General features: G+C 41.9%; 1 protein-coding gene across 1 annotated transcript; it reads right to left on the reverse strand.

Moving 5' to 3' along the window:
• Nucleotides 1-6,580: 6,580 nt before the first annotated feature.
• Nucleotides 6,581-11,037, reverse strand: LOC147897888 (cellulose synthase-like protein D3). Its single transcript, XM_087380479.1, has 3 exons — nt 9,993-11,037; nt 9,098-9,902; nt 6,581-8,513 (listed from the first exon to the last, which is right to left on the reverse strand). The coding sequence occupies exons 1-3, from the start codon at nt 10,922-10,924 to the stop codon at nt 6,759-6,761; spliced, it is 3,492 nt and encodes a 1,163-aa protein (XP_087236605.1). The 5' UTR covers nt 10,925-11,037; the 3' UTR covers nt 6,581-6,758.
• Between the last annotated feature and the right edge of the window lie 7,341 nt (nt 11,038-18,378).

Consider the following 18,378-nt stretch of genomic DNA (forward strand, 5'->3'; position numbering starts at 1 on the left):
ACGTAGAGCTAGAGAAATTGTTTCTACAATTCCAACAAAAGAGAGTTATGTAGAAGAAGTTGACATCCATATTGTGCAGTGGGAAATAGAAATAACAAAGTTTAATAACAAGGTGAGGTGCAATGGGTTTCTGCGAGACAAAAGAAACAAGCTAAGAAACGTAATGAGCTAATTACAAGTCAAGATTTGGACAAGTCAAAGGGTTGTGTAGTCCCACCAAGCTAGCAAGAGGAGGAACACACCTTAGGGGGTAAAATAAGCACAATTATGGTTATTTTTTGATGATATATACCATTCTTGGAGGCTAGCAATGAATATGAAATTGGATTTTCAATATTGGTTCCTAGTGAATGGGATTGTGCTAGGGGCATGCATTAAGTCCAGCAATAGTGTGAACCCTTGACACAATTTGGACTTATGCTGAAGGGAGTTGGGACTCGGAAGAACATGGAGAGACATCCCCACAAGTATGAGAAAGTGATGGGGATTCTCAAGATTTTGCAACATAATTGAGTAACAAACACCAAATACAAATCGCAATAACAGAGGATGTGGAAGTTGTGATAGAAAAATTGCATGTTGATCTTTTGAGGAATTTACCCTCAGAGTGGCACAAAAGGAAAGGTACATGCCTTGCAAGCATATATATCACTTGTATGTCCATAAGCTACAACTAGTATAAAAGATAATGCTTACATCCACATAACAGGTCTTCAAACACAAGATTTGTCTAACATAATGGAAGAAGTAACAAAGGGCATGATAATATATTATATATGCTATTTCTTTAAAGATTAAGAAAGTAACAAGAAGCTCCTTGGATGATTGGTTTGGTTCCTTTGACACAATGGTTTCTAGATCTAGCTAAAAAGAAAGAATAATGAACAAACTGTGATTCTTTTGTTAGCATGGGACAAGGCATTATTGATGTAAATAGGCCAACAAGAGATCAAAATCTTGAAGCCCAAAGTTTAACAAACTGATAACCCCACCAATAGCAATTTCTAACATAGCTGGTTGTTACATCTTAACATGATGCCCCACATCCATTCGTAATCTAAGTAAGTTGCTCGTCCAAAGCTAGTGGTATCGCTTTCTCACCAATAATCCTCTTTACCCTTTGGTGTAAGTCTGTATTGTTTCATAGGGAATCATAGTCACACATAATAATTCTTCTCTAATCGTATTTGCATAACCAAGAGGTCTAAAGGCTTCTAATAGTTCCATCCTTAAAGTGTCACAAGTTGCAAAGTGATATGTGACCCAAGCTCCTCCTTTGCAGGCCTGCATAGATTCTACCCTCTATTGTTCTGAAATGCATAGATACTTTGTGGATAATTGTCTCATAGCCTCTACATCCAACAACAATATACTCATGAATAAGAATTGGTTTTTGCAAAATCAAAACGGCTCTTATCAAGGCAATAAGTAGGATCCACCATCAAAAGGAACTACATTGGAAAATGGGTTATTTTCATCCTAGCCCTCAAATCATCCGTATGTAAAGGATGTGACTCTCTAACATCTAGTGGTCTCCTTCTAGTGTTTGGGTCCATAGCAGACTTGGGGATCTTCTTCACCTATAATAAAAATGTATCCACTAGTGTAATCTGTCAAATTCCTTCTCTTAAAGTATTTTGTTATGTACTAACGATACCAAAACATTGTCAAAATGCTAGGAACGTCAATACCAACCTCCTCACGGTCATGTGAACTTGGTGATGAACCCAACTCTCCTTGTTGGGGCATGGGCTTTTGTTTCTTGTACCCTCAAGGCTATGCTAGATTGCCCCGCTAGGAGCTTGCTAGTAAAGAATCTATCTTGTCTCTCTTCTTATCCTACTTTCAAAACTTCTTGCTTTGTGATTCTGAAGAACTACCATGTGAGAATATATAAGCAGCCAACATGGGAAAGAGATTTGCATTCATCCTTATTGTCTCCTATTGTTCTGCTTTCAAAGTAATAGGCTTGATTTTTTCACAGTCAGAATTGATCTCAATAATTGGATTTGCTTAGCTGTTTTGCTGAGTCAACTTCTTTGGATACTGTGAAGCTCACAAAAGCGGCATCATCCTCATAATATGTGAGTGACCTCATACTTGTAGTTCCTCTCATCATCTGGAAGAATTGAACCCTAGCCAAAAAAAATGAAAGATCCTTATCAAGAAACACTAGGAACCATTTGTTACAAGGGTACTGGTGCATATGGCTAGTAGGTGTTTGGGTCTCTAGAAACTACTCTGCTACCAAGAAATTTTGATGTGGAGGCACCTTAGGGCTAATCAACCCCTCTATTGACCTCCAAAATCAAGAAATTTTGATTTTTTGCTAGAGGAGATAAGATTTCTATCCTACTCTTTTTTGAATCGTTGTTGGTATTGGCTCCAGAGAAGACCCTAAAGGATGACTTTTAGATGAAGGTTTTTTAATCTTAAGATTCAATGTCCTCTGTACAAAAAAAGACAAAATAATTTGGTAATTGAATTGGAAACAATTATAAAAAATTGAGCCAAAGTATTAAGACAATAGAAAATAGACCTTGTTAAGGCAAGGTAAAGACTTTTTCAAGCAAAAAACATGTGACTAAAAAAAAAAGAGCTAAATGTTCTACAAAAAAGGAAATGACAAATTGAAACAAATAAAAGACAAAAACACTAATTAAATTGATATGGAGAATTGACTTTTAGGGAGTTTGATGAGAACATGATCCCAAGGATTGAACTTTTATGAATTCTTAATCTACGCCGACACTTGGGAGGATTGATTTTGTGTTAGCTTCAAGCTAAATTGATCCCTATGATTAGATAGAATGCAGATGCAGTCTAATTTGATCTTAAGGATCCAATTAGCATACATCTTTGTGCTAATCCAATCCCATGAATTGGATTAATATGAAGATGCATAATAATCTGATCTTGTGGATCAAATTAGCATGAAGATGCATGCTCATCCAATCCTAGAGATTGGATTACATGCAACCTATGAGAGGCTGCACCCTAGTTTGATCCTAGGGATTGGATTAGCATTCATCTTCATGCTAATCTAATCTTGGGGATTGGATTAGCATGAATATACATACATGCTAATTCAACACGCAGGAATAGATTAGTGTGTGGCCTCTAAGCTCGATATTGGATTAGTATGCAGCCCCCTCAGAGGTTGCATGCTGATCCAATCTCAGGGATCAGAATAGCATACATCCTCATGCCAATTTAATCCTGAAGATTGGATTACCATGAGGATGCATGCTAATCTGATAACTCGTATCAGATTAGAATGCAACATGTGATGGGGCTTCATGCTAATTTGATCCCAAGGATTGGATTAGCATGCATCTTCATGGATTGGCTTATTGTGTAGCCCCTCATAGCCTACATGCTTATTTGATTCCCAGGATCGGACTAGCAGGGAGACTTTGTGATTTTTTTTATAAATCCATTATTTTTTAAACAAAATTTTTTTGCTAGAAAATTGTTAATGAAATAAAAAAGCATCTAAAGAGAATATTTATTGCCCACTCATGTTTTGGGATTTGTATCCTATCTATGAACCTCGATTTGGAATGCTATCAGAGTTGGGAGGAGGGAGAAGTTTGTTTTGGGATATAGTGAACAATGAGGAATTAGGGATTAAGGTTAGGATTTTATAGACTAAGATAATCAAGTCAACATAAATAAAACTTTGAAGTCCAGGGTTTAACCAAATACATACATGCTTTATACGGGGAGAAATGAACTAAATAGTTGAGTGCCCTCACAAGGGTAGCCCCAATACATGTCAACCTATGTTCGAGCTTAGAGAGCACATGTATGAATTGCCCTAAGTCTTCAATAGTAAAACCAGATGTACTTCTTGGAATAATTGGTATGGAAACTAAAGTATGGTGTCACAATCGATACATGTGGGAAAAAGGATGCAAAAAGAAGTAGCTCTGCAAAATCCACGTCCTACTAAAAAAGGAAGACCTCAAGGTAGATAACCAAGTGTTGCCCACCCAAGAAAAAACTAAAGAAAGACCTAGAACATATTGACACCCAATGCAGAGCAAGAAGCATAAGAAGCCTACCCAATCTAGAAATGGAGAAATAAAAGTATCAAGTGTTAAGGCAATCGATAAAATGGAAATAAGAACAACTTGAGGCAAAGTAGCTGAGGCAGAGGCTAGGGGAGCAATGCAATGTGAGAAAATAATCTATTTAGTTGAATGAGGGGCCTCCAAAATGTGTGGATGCCATTTATTCCAAGGTACTAGGATAAACAAATTCAAATCCCCTTATAATGTTCTTAGCTCCATTTTATGATTTGAAGGTCAATATTGGTTCTAAGTTTAAAATGTTTGCTTATGAGTTGAACCATTGTAAATTGCATTGCGAATCCATGGGAATGGATGATTTGACATTTTTTAATTGAAGAACTTTGCTATTCAATACTTTTACTATTAAACATCATGCTAAGGTCATTGCATTCTTGTCATGAGAATTTTCTCTATAAAGGGTTGTGGGAAACTCTACCCTGTTCTTGTATATGCAAATGCGATGGCTAGACTAAGTCTTGAAATAATTTGTGTAATCATAATGAAAGGGACTCAGTGCAGAGGATTCCCCATAGAATGTAACTTTCTACATACATAAGTGGAATGTATTGTAAATGAAGAGGCCAAAAAGAAATGTCAAAGGTAAATATACTAGAGAAGAATTATTCTCATGTTGGATAAATCAAAGTTCCTCTCATTTTAGCAATCTATCTATCGTGTTAGCTATTTATTTGTGATTCTAGTCTCTAGGTTGCTAGGAGAGAGTTATCAAAAAAGAATGGATAAGCAATGGGCAACGCTGTTGGGAAGATCTTCTACTTATGCCACTGGGACCCAGTATTGACATAGTAGATTTGAGTATCCCTTTTGTATGTAAAAAATGTGTGAAAAAAAGGATTTTTAAATCCCTTCAATTGAATCCACATGCTATGCTTAGATATTTTTATTGGAGCTGGCACTTTACCCCATCAACAAGTGCCCTTACAAAGAGATCCTTTATCCGCATTTCTAAATATGCAAGTTATTCCCATCAAAACACAAGTGTATGGCACACCATATTCTCCCAGTGATGTCATCTTTGTGATCACTCAAGCACTTGCGCACACTAACAGTCGGATTTCAGATTCCACTGCCCTTAAAACTATCTAAATTACCACTTGAGAAATGCACAACGAAGAACAATATGTGCTCTCTGTTCTGGTTTAGAAAACTCTAAATTTGGAGTTTTGAGAAAAAAGTTATGCTCCCCAATATTTTGATATGTTTTGATTCCAAAGATGATGTGTTTGGTCACAAAAGAAACAAAAAGGGGATGAAAGCTTTGGACAAGAACTTTGGAGTGGAAACTAATAGAACCTTAGATGGGCTTTCTAATACGATTGGTTCCTCCTAATTGCTTTGTAGTGGAAGGGAAGAAACCGTGCCCTAAGTTTTGAAACTTAGGAAGAAATACACATGAATGCCATCGCTGTTCTCCTCCTTCACAATATGTTCATGCCACTGCTCTTGATGGTGCTCTTCTCTCCTCTTAGGCTCTACTCCTTGGTTCTTCACTCCACGTGTTGCAAGCTTCTCCTTCTTGTAAGAGCCCGAGCTCAAGTGGCTCTCACCCTTCTCACCACTCCTGTAGCTGTTCGAGGGCTCCTTGGCTGCTTGTTCAATGGAGCTACACCTCTCTTTACTTGCTCGATCAGTAGGCAAGGTCGATAAGAATTTCAGATAGAGGGATATCAGCGTGTGCTTTTTAGGAGTAATGAAGTTCGAAGGCTATATAAAATCAATAGGCTAGCAATGTCTTTGTTTTGGGAAGAAGGTCGAGCTATTTTGCTATTTGAGGGCATACAAGAGGGACTTCAAATCATAGCTATGGTCAACACATTGTGTCAAAGATAAACCTTGGGAGTATGAAGTTGGTTACCAATTCCGTGGAGCATTAGTAGCTCACACCATTTGGGCATTCACCCACGTGAGTTAGCTAGCCGCACGACTAGACACTTGTGTGTGTGGTGTTTGGGCTCGGGGGGGTCACTCATCATATGTAACCCTATCACGTGAGTTCAATAGAAGGATATTTTTTATTTCTAAAATTTACAAAAACAAATATACATAAGGGACTATTCAAAATAGTTTTGGGAAAAATTTACAGATTTGTATAGAAAAGGGGTACATTTTATTAATGAAAAATTTATAGATAAGGGATTTTAGACATAGGCCTTGAACGCACGTGGTATAGAGGGTTTATACATAGTGACCCCCCCGAGTGTTTGGGCGAGAGAGGGGGGGGGGAAAGAGAGATTTTCCAAATTCTGTTCGGTTCAAGGACGACAACTTTGGCCGGGATGGGGAGGGCTGGAAGACAAAGACTTAGATTAAATTTTCTTTTAAAGTGAAATTGCAACATGTAGCTAGTGGGGAGCTCAGATTGCTTAGAATGGCCTCAATGCTCAGTGTTGCTCACATATGAATACTCTCACGTGATGTGTAGCGTTTTACCCGGAAACGTAGAACAGAGTACTAGCAAAATAGATCTGATACTGAATTTCAACATGGAAAGAGAAAACAGTTGGTATTAGATCTTCCTTTCCGAAAGATCGTTACAACTGTACCTGCCACGACAATGCTTGGGGTGTATGTACATACTACAAAGAATAGAACAAGAATCGAAAGCTTCGTTAACAAAGCTGACCACGGTCACAAGAGCGTGCCATAGAACACAATCAACGATCAAGGGAACTGGAAAGCCAGGGGCTGCCCACCGCTGCTGGTGCTGGAGGAGGGAGACGAAATAGAGACCCAAAGCAGAGAGATGATGATGGCAAGGAGGCCAGACCAGACGAACACAATAGTTGGAGTTCGCCGCTTACGGCCCATGAGGCCTTTGGAGAAGGGGTAGAGGTGCGCTAAGACCCAGATACTGAAGAAGGTGCCACCCAGCAGCTTGCTCCAGTCGGGGACACGGCTGTAGACGGTGCGCGCAACAGCCACGGCGATGGCAATGATGTTGGTCATGATAATCGTAAGCGGGGGGATCATAAGAGCGGACCATTTGACGACATAGAGGTCGGCGAACTCATCGGCGGCGTCATCGGGGGCAGAAGCTTTGGCGGTGAGGGTGAAAGAAACATCGACGCCAGCGACGACCTTGAGCAGGCCATGCATGACGGCGGCGAGGTGAGCGGAGGTACCGCCGGTGAGCCAGAACTGCTCGTTACGCCACCAATCGTGGAGGGTGATACCGGACCATTTGATTTCGAGGAGGGCGAGGAGGCACATGGAGGCGGTGATACCGAGGAGGAAGGAGAGGAAGGCGAGGCCGAGGCTTTGGACGATGAACTGGTTACTGATGAGGGACAAGGCAGGGAGGAAGCAGTAGACGATGAGGAAGATGGACGTGAAGGGGTAGAGCCCAACGTTGAGGTATGCCACCCGCTGCAGGGGCTTTAGACGAGAGGACGCAAAAAGGGCGTTGTTACGTGAGAAGAAGATTTCGACGGAACCCGTTGCCCACCGGAGAACCTGGTGTAGCCGGTCGGTCAGATTTATTGGGGCAGTCCCCCGAAAGGCATCGCGCTTCGTCACACAGTAAACTGACCGCCAACCCCGGTCGTGCATCCGGTAGCCGGTCACAACGTCCTCCGTGACGGACCCGTAGATCCACCCCACGTGGGAGCCCCATTCCGTCTTCTCCTCGTACCAGCAGGAGATGACGCTTATGGCCTCGGCCACCGTGGACGCGTCCAGCGGCTCCCGCGCGGCGAGTAGTGCTCCCGCCGGCCGCCCCTGCGCGGCGCCGGCGTAGTCCGCCAGCGGCCTCGCCTCGAACTCCGCCGCCGGAATGGACGCCACTAACGTGGCGGAACTGCCGAACTGCCGCGGCAGCAGCGCCGCCGCCTCCAAATCCTCCTCCTCCTCCTCCGCCGCCCCGCCGCCGCCCTTGCCGCCCAGCCGCCTCTTACACTCAACTTTCCGTCTCCTCCGCCCGCAGCATCCCCCCATTTCCGTCGCCCTCTCCGGCTCGAACCCGTACAGCGCCACCCTCCGGAACACGCACCCCGTCCCCACGTACATTGGCCCTTGTACTCCGTCCAACGCCCTCATGTTCACGTCGAAGAACACCGTGTTGTGATTCGCGTACCTGTCGTTCGGATCCACCCCCTCGAACCTCTGCGGGAACTGCACGTAGCAGATCCGGTCTCCCCCCCTGTCCATCATGAAGCACATCGCCTCCCGCAGCGCTAGGGAATTGTAGACGTAGTGGTCGCAGTCCAGATTGAGGATGAACGGCCCGTTCGACATTATCGCGCTCGTGCGCACCAGCGCGTTCATGGCTCCTGCCTTCTTGTTGTGGTCGTAGCCCGGCCTTTTCTCCCGCGAGACGTACACCAGCATCGGGAGCCGTATGTCCACTTCCGTCGTGTCGATCAGATTGTCGTCTGCGTTGCCCAGAACCGGGTCGATGCTCGGCGGCGTCAGCATCACCTGCGTCCACAGAAGTTTCCGTCATCAGTAAAATGGCAGTTTTCACCGGCAGATTACGAAACCATTGCAGGCCGAAAATCGCACGACAGAATGAACAAAAATTGTTGTTAAAGGAGCTCCTTCGATTTACAAATTCATCCCATAAATGCATACGCAGGGGAAGATTTTCTATCGACTGTTTCGAACTTCCGAATTCGAACACCAATGAACCAGGCAAAAGCGCAGATCTCAGATGACAGAATGCGATAATTGTTGTTAGCAGAGCTCGCCTTCTCCGATTACCGTTTAAACCATCGTAAGAAAAACAGTCCGTCAACTCATTCCGTGACTGAGAACTTGCGTATCTCGCCCTTTGATTTACAAGCTCAAACACTTCATCCCCTGAACGCGTAAAAGAACACAAGTTCCCTAGAAACTTCTGTCGACTGATTCCGACATTGAGAAACGGATCCCTACCCTCCTATCTTCCGAATTCAAACACCAATGCAAACCCACAAAGTAGAGAAACGAGGGAACCAGCAAAGCAAAGATTTCTGCCACGACCTCCCGCGGCAACAAATCTCATCCCAAAACCTCGAGCTCACCTGAATCACTCCCGCATGGTCTCCCCTGCCATGATCTTTGATCGGGTTAGCCCATGTCCCCGGCCAGTGCGTTCCATCCGCCATCCACGTTGCCTTTTCGACCGTCACTTGCTCGCCTGGATCGCCACCGAGCTCCATCTGCATCCTCTTCGCCCGAATCTCCTCGTGTGCATTGTAAGCATCAGACCGCCTCCTGATGGATTCTGGCAGTCCGTTGATCCGTACCTTGAATTCATCGTACTCTCTCTTCACCCTCCTCCGGTCTCTCACGAAATCGCTTCTCACTTTGTTCTTGGTGGGATCACCTTTCGATTGGAAGTAGCTCTCGGGATTGCGGGGCTCGATGTTGTGCTTTCGGCAGAACGGCACCCAGATTCTCGCAAAGCTCGCTGCCTCTGCTAAAGCTTCGAAACTTAGCAACGCTCCACCGTCGTCAGACAGGTAGCATGCCAGCTTCTCGACTGGGTACTGGACTGCCAAGATAGACAGTATCGTGTTGGCCGTAACAAGAGAAGGCTCTTTCTCAGGGTCCGCCGTTGAAACGAAGATGTCAATCCCTGGCAGATCCGATCTTCCTTTCGGGTTTGCTGGAGAGGCCCTTTCGAATTTCTCGGCGAGGACGGTGAGGTCGGTAGTCCGATTCACAGGGGCTAGTTTTGGGAGCTGGTCTAGAACCCAAGAGAAAGCGAACCAGATTTCACATACGATAGACATCCCCCAAAGCCACATCGCATCTCTGTTAGGGTGGCGAATGCGCCAGGTGAGGAAGAGGCAGAGACAAGCGAGACGAATGAAAGCCAGTATCCTGCAATGCAGAGTGCCGTTAGCCACAGAGACTTCGACCTAAGGAAAATTTCTGGCGCTTGATTGCTTTAATCTTATTGTGCTTTCTTACCTGTATGGACTCAGAATCCCTGCTGAGACGCGCTTCTTGCGAGACAGAGGACGCCTTCGCCCTTTGTCGAAGTCAGGAGGAGCGCTTCCATTGAAGCCTCCCTCCAGATATGCTCCGTCTTTTGGCCAAACTGCATTGCCATAGCCGTAAGTGCCCTTGGTCTCGAACAGCCAGCGTGTATGATCGAACTCCGATGTGGGCTTGCCCATCAACAGTGGCGGGTTCGCCTTGAAAGACTTGAGAAGCGACAGATGCCTTTCGAGAGCCTGCTCTTTTGATAATGGGGGTATCTGAAATTGATCGTCCTCCTCCTCATCGTCATCTTGCTGCTCTTCTTTATCAACGCTCTTGTAGGGATGCTTGCAGCCGGCACATATCCCTCCAGCATCCAGGGCATCGATGTAACAATCCCTGCAGATCGCAAAACCACACTGGCAGGGCAAGAGGTCATTTCCTCTCTCGTCGCACATCACCTTGCTATCACATCCCTCCAATGCGCAGCTTGATCTCTTCGCACATGCCATCTGTGGATGGCTTGACTCGCTCTCGATCATCTTCTCCATAACGTGACCCCGCGTCATGCTTTGGAAGCCTCCGGTGAAAATCGTGTTGGAAACAAACTGCTCCTTCGCTTTAGGACCTGCTTGGACAGAGGGTGTGGCCGACATGGGGCGATTATCAGGTGTGGGCGGGATATGAACCGTATAGTTGAGCTGCGAAGTGACCTCTTCACCCTGTTCGGTATCATCTTGAGAGACGGGAACATAGCGACCACTGGAGGTACGTCGACCAGGGCCACTGGCGGCAGGAGAGGAAGCATTGGATTTGGGAGGGCGAGGGCTGAGAAGGCCCCGGGGGCTGGCAATGCTGGAGGTGCGGAAGGATCGATTACCTCCAGCGATGGACAAAGAAGAAGCGGGAGAAGAAACCATAGCGGAGCTGGAGTCTGGGGGTCAGAAAATGAGCACCATAACAAAGCTATAGGAGAGCAAAACTAGCGTGCTTGATCTCGAAGCAGAGAAGGAAGAGAGAGATTGCAGAATGAAAGAAGGAAAGGCGAGTGTAGAAATGAGGGGGATACCTTGAAGGAAAAACAAAGCAAACCGGCGCTCAAATTCGAACGTTTCACAACGGCTCTCTCATCTGGACCCTTCATTACCATCGTGCCGTTCCGATCCCGCCACGTCATCTTAACGGCCACTGGATACTCTCAACGGCCGTCCGGACTCCTCGCCATTCGTCCATATATAAGCTAACCACATTTTATTTGTCTAACCATGGTCAATTGGAGCTTCTTCACGCTCTGCCCATTTCGCTAAATAGCACCTTGATGTGGGCTAGCATGAACATGCTCTAAGATGGACTAGTTAGGAGACTAAACACACATCCGCAGCGAGTTTGACTACTTAATCACACTTGGGTATGGAGTGTTAGGGTGTTTACAGACTACACCCACCCATGCCTCGCCATGGTGCATTGAATGCATCTGGGGCCGTGGGCTGGACATAGGCTGCCCCCCCATGATCCATGGGCGGTGCCGAAGGTGTGATCGTTTATAAACACCCTTAATTGCAACTGTGCTTATATGGTAGTGCCCACCTAGTAGTGCCTTCATACCATCCACAAGTCAGGTGGCTTTATATAGATCACTTGGGCAAAAGTGATTCAATCGCAATACTATGCGAATATAAAAATCTATTCTATGAACTCTTAATTTTGCTTGACACATAATTAGACGTAAATACTTTCATGAATAACATGAAAGAGGGCCTCAAGTAAGAAAACCTCTCTGTTAAACATAGAGATTCTTATTTTCTTCCACTTGTTTGCAAATAATTCACAAACCCATATTACTTTTTTAAAAGATGCAAACTTTATATCATTTAGAAAATAAAATTGTATACAAGAATACCCTCTAGGAAAGAAAGAGGGTCCTCAACATCCTTGAGGTAGGCGGGGAAAGATCCAAACAAAAAAACCCTCTTGATAAAGGGGTCCCCAACATCCCTAGGAATAGGTGTGAGCTACATAATCTAATAGAACTAGGAAAAGATTCTGGCCTGTTAAACTACACAAGGGCCTTGAGGTCTAGGCAAACAAAGCCCACGCATGCTTTCAACATATCTACAAAAGGAATAAGCTAGCACATAGTCTTACCATTAGACTCATGCAAATGGAAGAGAGGCACATCAACCTATAACCATGAACACCATACTAACAATGCCAAAGGCCATGCTATATGCTCACAACTCCTAGCATACGCTAAAACTTCACAAGAAGCACAAAAAATAACTCCTCCATTTAAGAAAAAACCAACATATCAGATTTAAGATCCTTTAGAAGCTGCAACTTGACAAAGAATCCTTCATTGGCTACTAAAAAAGTTAGATTTCAACCATATCAATTCTACTGGAGTGTCACATATGTTGATCCCTTCAAGATTTCAAACAGTGAATTCTGAATTTCTCATAGAACTCCATATAGAAAGTGATCTAGATACAATATTGATGTAACCTAAACTTGGCAAGAAGCTTCCCAATCCACATGGAGCAAGATGCTTCTAGTCTTGTTCCAGCCCAAGCTATCTTGAAATTTCTAAACTCACTTAATCCTTTGTAGCTATCGCCCAGCTAATTGTTGTAGAGGGTCAAGCTATTGCAAAAATTAGACAAACCACATATACTTGTCCAACAACATCAAACCTGATTGGGTAAGCCACCTTTATAGTAAGTAGAAGACTAGACGCCATCAACAAAGCACAAAGATGAGAAAGAAAAGAGAAAATAACATATTACAAAAAAATAGAGTATTGCGAGATTATGGCCTTTCAAATTGCTTTTTGAGTTTTGAGTAGCATAATGCCCTAATAGACCAAATTTGCCTTTCATCACATATCTTGTTTCTCCTTGGCATTCATTCATTCATTCATTACTTGCTTCCTATACTTCAAAGTCCCATTTTTTGGCATGGAGGATGTGATTATTGACTTAAAATCGAACTTAAATCCTACTATTTAATGAATTTTTTTGATGGAAAAAAGTAGGATTAAAAATATAGATAGGAGACACAACACAGAGTCCACCAAGACTTGATCCCACTGCAAATGTCAAGGGTGGTGCTTTATTACTAATGTGCAAAGGTTTTTGCCTTTTGCCCAATGAATACATGAAGAAGGCTAGGTTCAAAAGAGCTCATAATTCATCCTTGGTTGCAACCTCTATAATATGGTGACATGGTGCATAACCATATGAATTGGCATTATTCAATCTTGCATCCAACTTGGCTATCTCTGTTGCTAATTCCGAACCTTCCCTCACATCGAGAACACGCATGAAAAAGAGAGGAATGTTGTAAGAATTTAGATTGAAGTAAGGATACCTAAGGCAAGAAAAGCAATTAAAAACATTTATATGATAATATATAATGTAATTATTATAACCACACATAATGTGGGTAGGGAGGCGGCATGCTTCCTTCATGAAAGAGTTTTAATCCGAGGGAACATGCCTTTCCTTGCGCATCAAGAATATTAGCATCGAGTAGCATCGCGACTAAGTCTCGTGAATGGATAAGATATTAACATATTACCTGAATGTCAATAATCATATTTGTATTGCAAGCTGAGAAATTAATATCTTGCACACACGAGTCGATTGATATTAAAGAATCTAGTGGATGTATCATACACCTGAAATCATGCAAATCATGATTTGCATTTAATTAAAGGAGAAAATGATAGCCATGTAGAAGAAAAGACCCATCTTTTATGAAACTGCAGACCCTTCATTAACAAATATAACACACCTAGAGACACACTATCACAAACTTAAGTTCCATCCATCCCCCCCCAAAAAAAAAGACTCGAATAACTCACATAGCAGCATATAACCCAATAATAAAAGAAGCAAAGAGCCGCAATATGGCAAAAGAGAGTTTCATTTAGCAAACTACTTAACTCTTCATACAGAATCCTACCACCACTTAGATCTAAACCATTTAAATACCACCAATGAAAAGTGCAAGAAGATACCCACTATCAATATACATACTTGATCGTGAAGGAAAGCTCTCAGCTACTCAAGACTCAATGAATATCTGTTGTTGAGGACCCATTCAATGGACCACCCACTAATAAGATAAGAGAAAGTCCAATGCCAGATGCCACTCCTAAGTAAAAGAATCAAACTTCCTAGGCGAGTGCCAAAGCATGAAAGTCTGCAGCATCTCTTTATCACCAGACACATAGAAAGCGAACACATAGATTGCAAACACATAACAAGTTGGCTGCTAGCTAAACTTTTTTTTCTTGTTTTATTACATGACCAGTGCCACATGGATTGCTGAATTGTATGGTTGGTTTTTTCAAAGCATTAATAGAAAGTATTTTTTTTAATTTGGTGCACCAAATCGGCCAAAAATTCATAATATTCATATTCTAATGCGCACAATTTTTTTAGATGGTGGAAAGTGGCATGATATTCATCTAAATCATGCCTTGTCATTTGATTTGATATGTAACAGTATGCCATTTGGATTTGATAATCAAAAGATGCAGGGATATCAAAAACTCATCTTTAGGTCCAAAACAATGAAATTTTGACAACTTGCAAAGATACAAGGATGTGAAAATGTCATCTTTTGTGCCAAAACAGGGAGCAAATTAATGCACTTCTAGTTTTGGCCTAAAAGGTGACATTTTCACATCCCTATATCTTTTGATTTACTATTCCAAATGGGGTCATGCTACACAACAAATAAAATGGCAAGGCATGATTTAGATGACTATCATATCTTTTTGCACCATCTAGTAAAATTTCATGCACCAAAATATGAATTTGTGGTCAATTTGTTGCACTGATTGGATTAGAGGGATATAATCGTAAATCATTGGGAGGGATGTTTTTGCAGTTTGTTCCAAGAGTGTATAGAGTTAAAAAAACTAAGCATTTACATATGCATGGAATGTAGACTAATCCATTGAAGGAGTCCTTGGAAACGCCCCACTTGTGTGGAAGGTTGCATTGATGATCTCAATTGTTATGGTGGAAAGAGAGAACTTGATTGCAGTAGGGTTTGTCTTTGATACAAATGATGATGTGATAATGAAACATACCAACTCTCTTATGGGGGATGGGAAATTAGTGTTAGTGTCTTTGAAGTTATATGCATATTTAACCTTCTAGCATTGAGGAAACATATGGACTTTTAAATAAATTATCATTTTTTCTACTCAAATAGGGGATTTATAAATAATTTATTGTTTGGTATCGCTCGCTTTTTTGGCCCGCCTAATTTTTGTTGCTTGCTTTCTCTACTCACTCACTTCCTTTCATTTTGCAAACTCTCAGCTTGCACATGCTCCCTGCTTTGCTTCCCCTTGCCATTGTTTTCATCATATCGTGTCTCACAGTTTGTCTGCCAAGTCCTACTTTTTTAATGAACTCCACATGAGCATTGATTGTCCATTTTTTTGCAAGTTTACTTTTGTATTTTAGGTTGCCTTAAAATCCATTAGACAACATTGAACATGATCTTCACAACTGAGTCAATTCCTCACACATAATCTTGACAGCACAGCCAATTCCTCGCACATGATTTTGCGTTTTGATTTTCATCAAAACTGACTCTTTAGCCTCAAGACTCAGGGGGGTCACTATGTATAAACCCTCTATATCACGTGCGTTCAGGGCCTATATTTAAAATCCCTTATCTGTAAATTTTTTCATTAATAAAATGTACCCCTTTTCTATACAAATCTGTAAATTTTTTCCAAAACTATTTTAAATAGTCCCTTATGTATATTTATTTCTGTAAATTTTAGAAATAAAAAATATCCTTCTGTTGAACTCACGTGATAGGGTTACATATGATGACTGACCCCCCCGAGCCTCAAGATCTCTTGTGGGGCTTGAGTTGTGGTGAGTCGACAATGATGATTCCTTCTCGGAATCTTAGAAACATCTTTCATTGTTGATATCCCTTTATTGTCATAATTGGAGTTTCATGAATCTTTCACACCATTTCCCTACATTGACAATAAAATTTAGCCATCCTACTCATAGTTGTGGTCATGCAATAGAATCTAGAGTGCAGAATTCATCCATCTTCTATAGGATTTTGAGCGGGTTTGAAGTGACACAATATGTATGTATTGCTCTTACAGCACAACAAATTGGCTTGATTTTACATGTTAGGTATTACATAACAAAGATTGCTTGTGTACAGAGGGTCTACTTATAAAGTAGCTACCTGTCAATCACAAACTAGTCATTGAGCACTTGGAGCATTGGATCCAAGATACGCTTCTATCGCAATTCTTTATGGTAGTTATTTTAGACTCTAAACTACTTCATGCCTACATACAAGGTGTTTTGAGATTAACCATTGAACAAGACACGAGCTTCATGCACACATACAAAACCTTAACTCCCCATCAACGAAGTCACTTCATAAACTAATTTTGCACAAAAACATGAAATCTTGAATAGTTCCTTTGCGCTAATAGAGATGCGTATCTGTTGTTCAATTGAAGTTTTACAAGCTCAATGATTTCCACAATTCAACTTGCCTTATACAAGTTTGTGGCAAGAAATTAAAGAAAAGCCTTTAAAAAACGGTCAAAAGCTTTTGATTTTGGGGAAATTTTACAAGGATTTTAGATCCAACATAAATCAAAGGCTTATAATTGGGACATGTGGCTCAAGGAGAGCTCAAGAAATCAGAACTTCCCCCTAGGCTTCCTACTATAAACATTATTTACTTGAAAAGCCAACATGCTATTATTGAATGACTGGAGGTACAGAATTGAGGTAACTATAGAATTCATCCATTCATGACAGATGTCCTGAGTGCATTTATAGTGTGGATCCACATACCAACTTTTATCCACCTCCTTGTCCACTTTTATAGTGCATTTATAGTGTGGATCCACATACCAACTTTCCCCAACATGCAAATCCATTTTTAGCATTCTGACATCATTCAAAATGACACAATTATTATAGAACCCATGACTTAACTCCTTTTGGAATTTTGTGCAATGTACTTTAGAGATGTACCTGATGAGGAAGTCGGTGCATATTTTTCATCAAATATTGATATGATAGAAGGTTGTCTCCAAGACGAGGCTTTAACTTTACATTGCATATTCTTTTTATGTGTGTTGCTCAAGGATTACGTTCATGTTTTCATGTTTGCGTTAATGGGTTATTAGTGTTTGTTAATTACACTTTAAAGTAGCGTGAAAACAACATGATCACATTGTTTATCGGGAAAAATCCACCGCAAAATCGGATAAAACTACCACCGGTAGTATTCATATAACCAGTAGTAATATGAATACTACCGATGGTTTATATTACTGCCAGTATTATAACCGGTGGTAATACTATATTAACAACTATTTTTCATATTACCGTTGGTAGTATCTTAAGTACTGGCGTTATTGTGGGTTGCAGGTTCACTATTTCCCGTGTAGCCCAGTGCTATATATTGGTGGAAAGGGAAATAGAGGCTCAACATTTGATTCGATTTTGGTTCATAGCCCGATAAACCCTTTAGTAAGTTGGAAAAGAAAGTGAACCACGATTTGGATCTGAATAGAGTGGGGGAGGGTGAACAACATTCATTATACTTGTGGGTGTGGTTCGCTACTCCAATTCCTTGCATTTTCGGGAAATTGCAGACCCATGAACACGAGGGCTAGTGGATGTGAGTGTTTGTTATGTGTTCTTGAGGGTGGTTTATACTTTGACTCCTTGCGTTTGGGGGAACTTGTGGACCACGATCGTGAGTGCCAATGAATGCGATTGTTAGTGAGGAGTCTTAAGCTAAGGCATGCAGAGAAGGGGGAAATGAGATGGCAATGATTTGAGCAGAAACAGGGCACATGTTGTAACTACAAATGCACAATAAAAAATGCCTAAAACTAGAAATGCTCATCCACAATCTTCAAGATGAGTTGTGACTAGGCAAACTATGAATGCATCAAGTCATGCCCATGTCAGTATTCATATGCTTGATAATGTTCCCGGGGTTGAACACGTAGTTGTAAAAGAGGATCTCAATGCTGAAATGGGCACTACCCCAACGCTTGATCCACACTATGAGGTTGTTAACCAAGATACAGGGAGAGGATTCATGTGGGTGTCACAATTTTCTCAAAGAGGCATTCCACGTGCACAAGGGGGGAGACATAAGTCACATGGTCCAAAATGAGACTTTGTCATTAATGTTCGTGACTATGTTGAGTGGAAATGCAATACTGTGGAATACAAAAATCAGGGGGAGCACCTCGCATAAGGGGTCACTTGCTTGGTGTCTCAAGAAAGAGCATTCAACATTGTGCAACCCCAGGAGTTGCTGCAGCAGCTCGCACCTTAACAAA

This window comes from Dipteris shenzhenensis, chromosome 10, assembly GCF_047967505.1.
Source record: "Dipteris shenzhenensis isolate YYH24624 ecotype China chromosome 10, Dip_SZ_1.0, whole genome shotgun sequence".
Lineage (NCBI taxonomy): Eukaryota > Viridiplantae > Streptophyta > Polypodiopsida > Gleicheniales > Dipteridaceae > Dipteris > Dipteris shenzhenensis.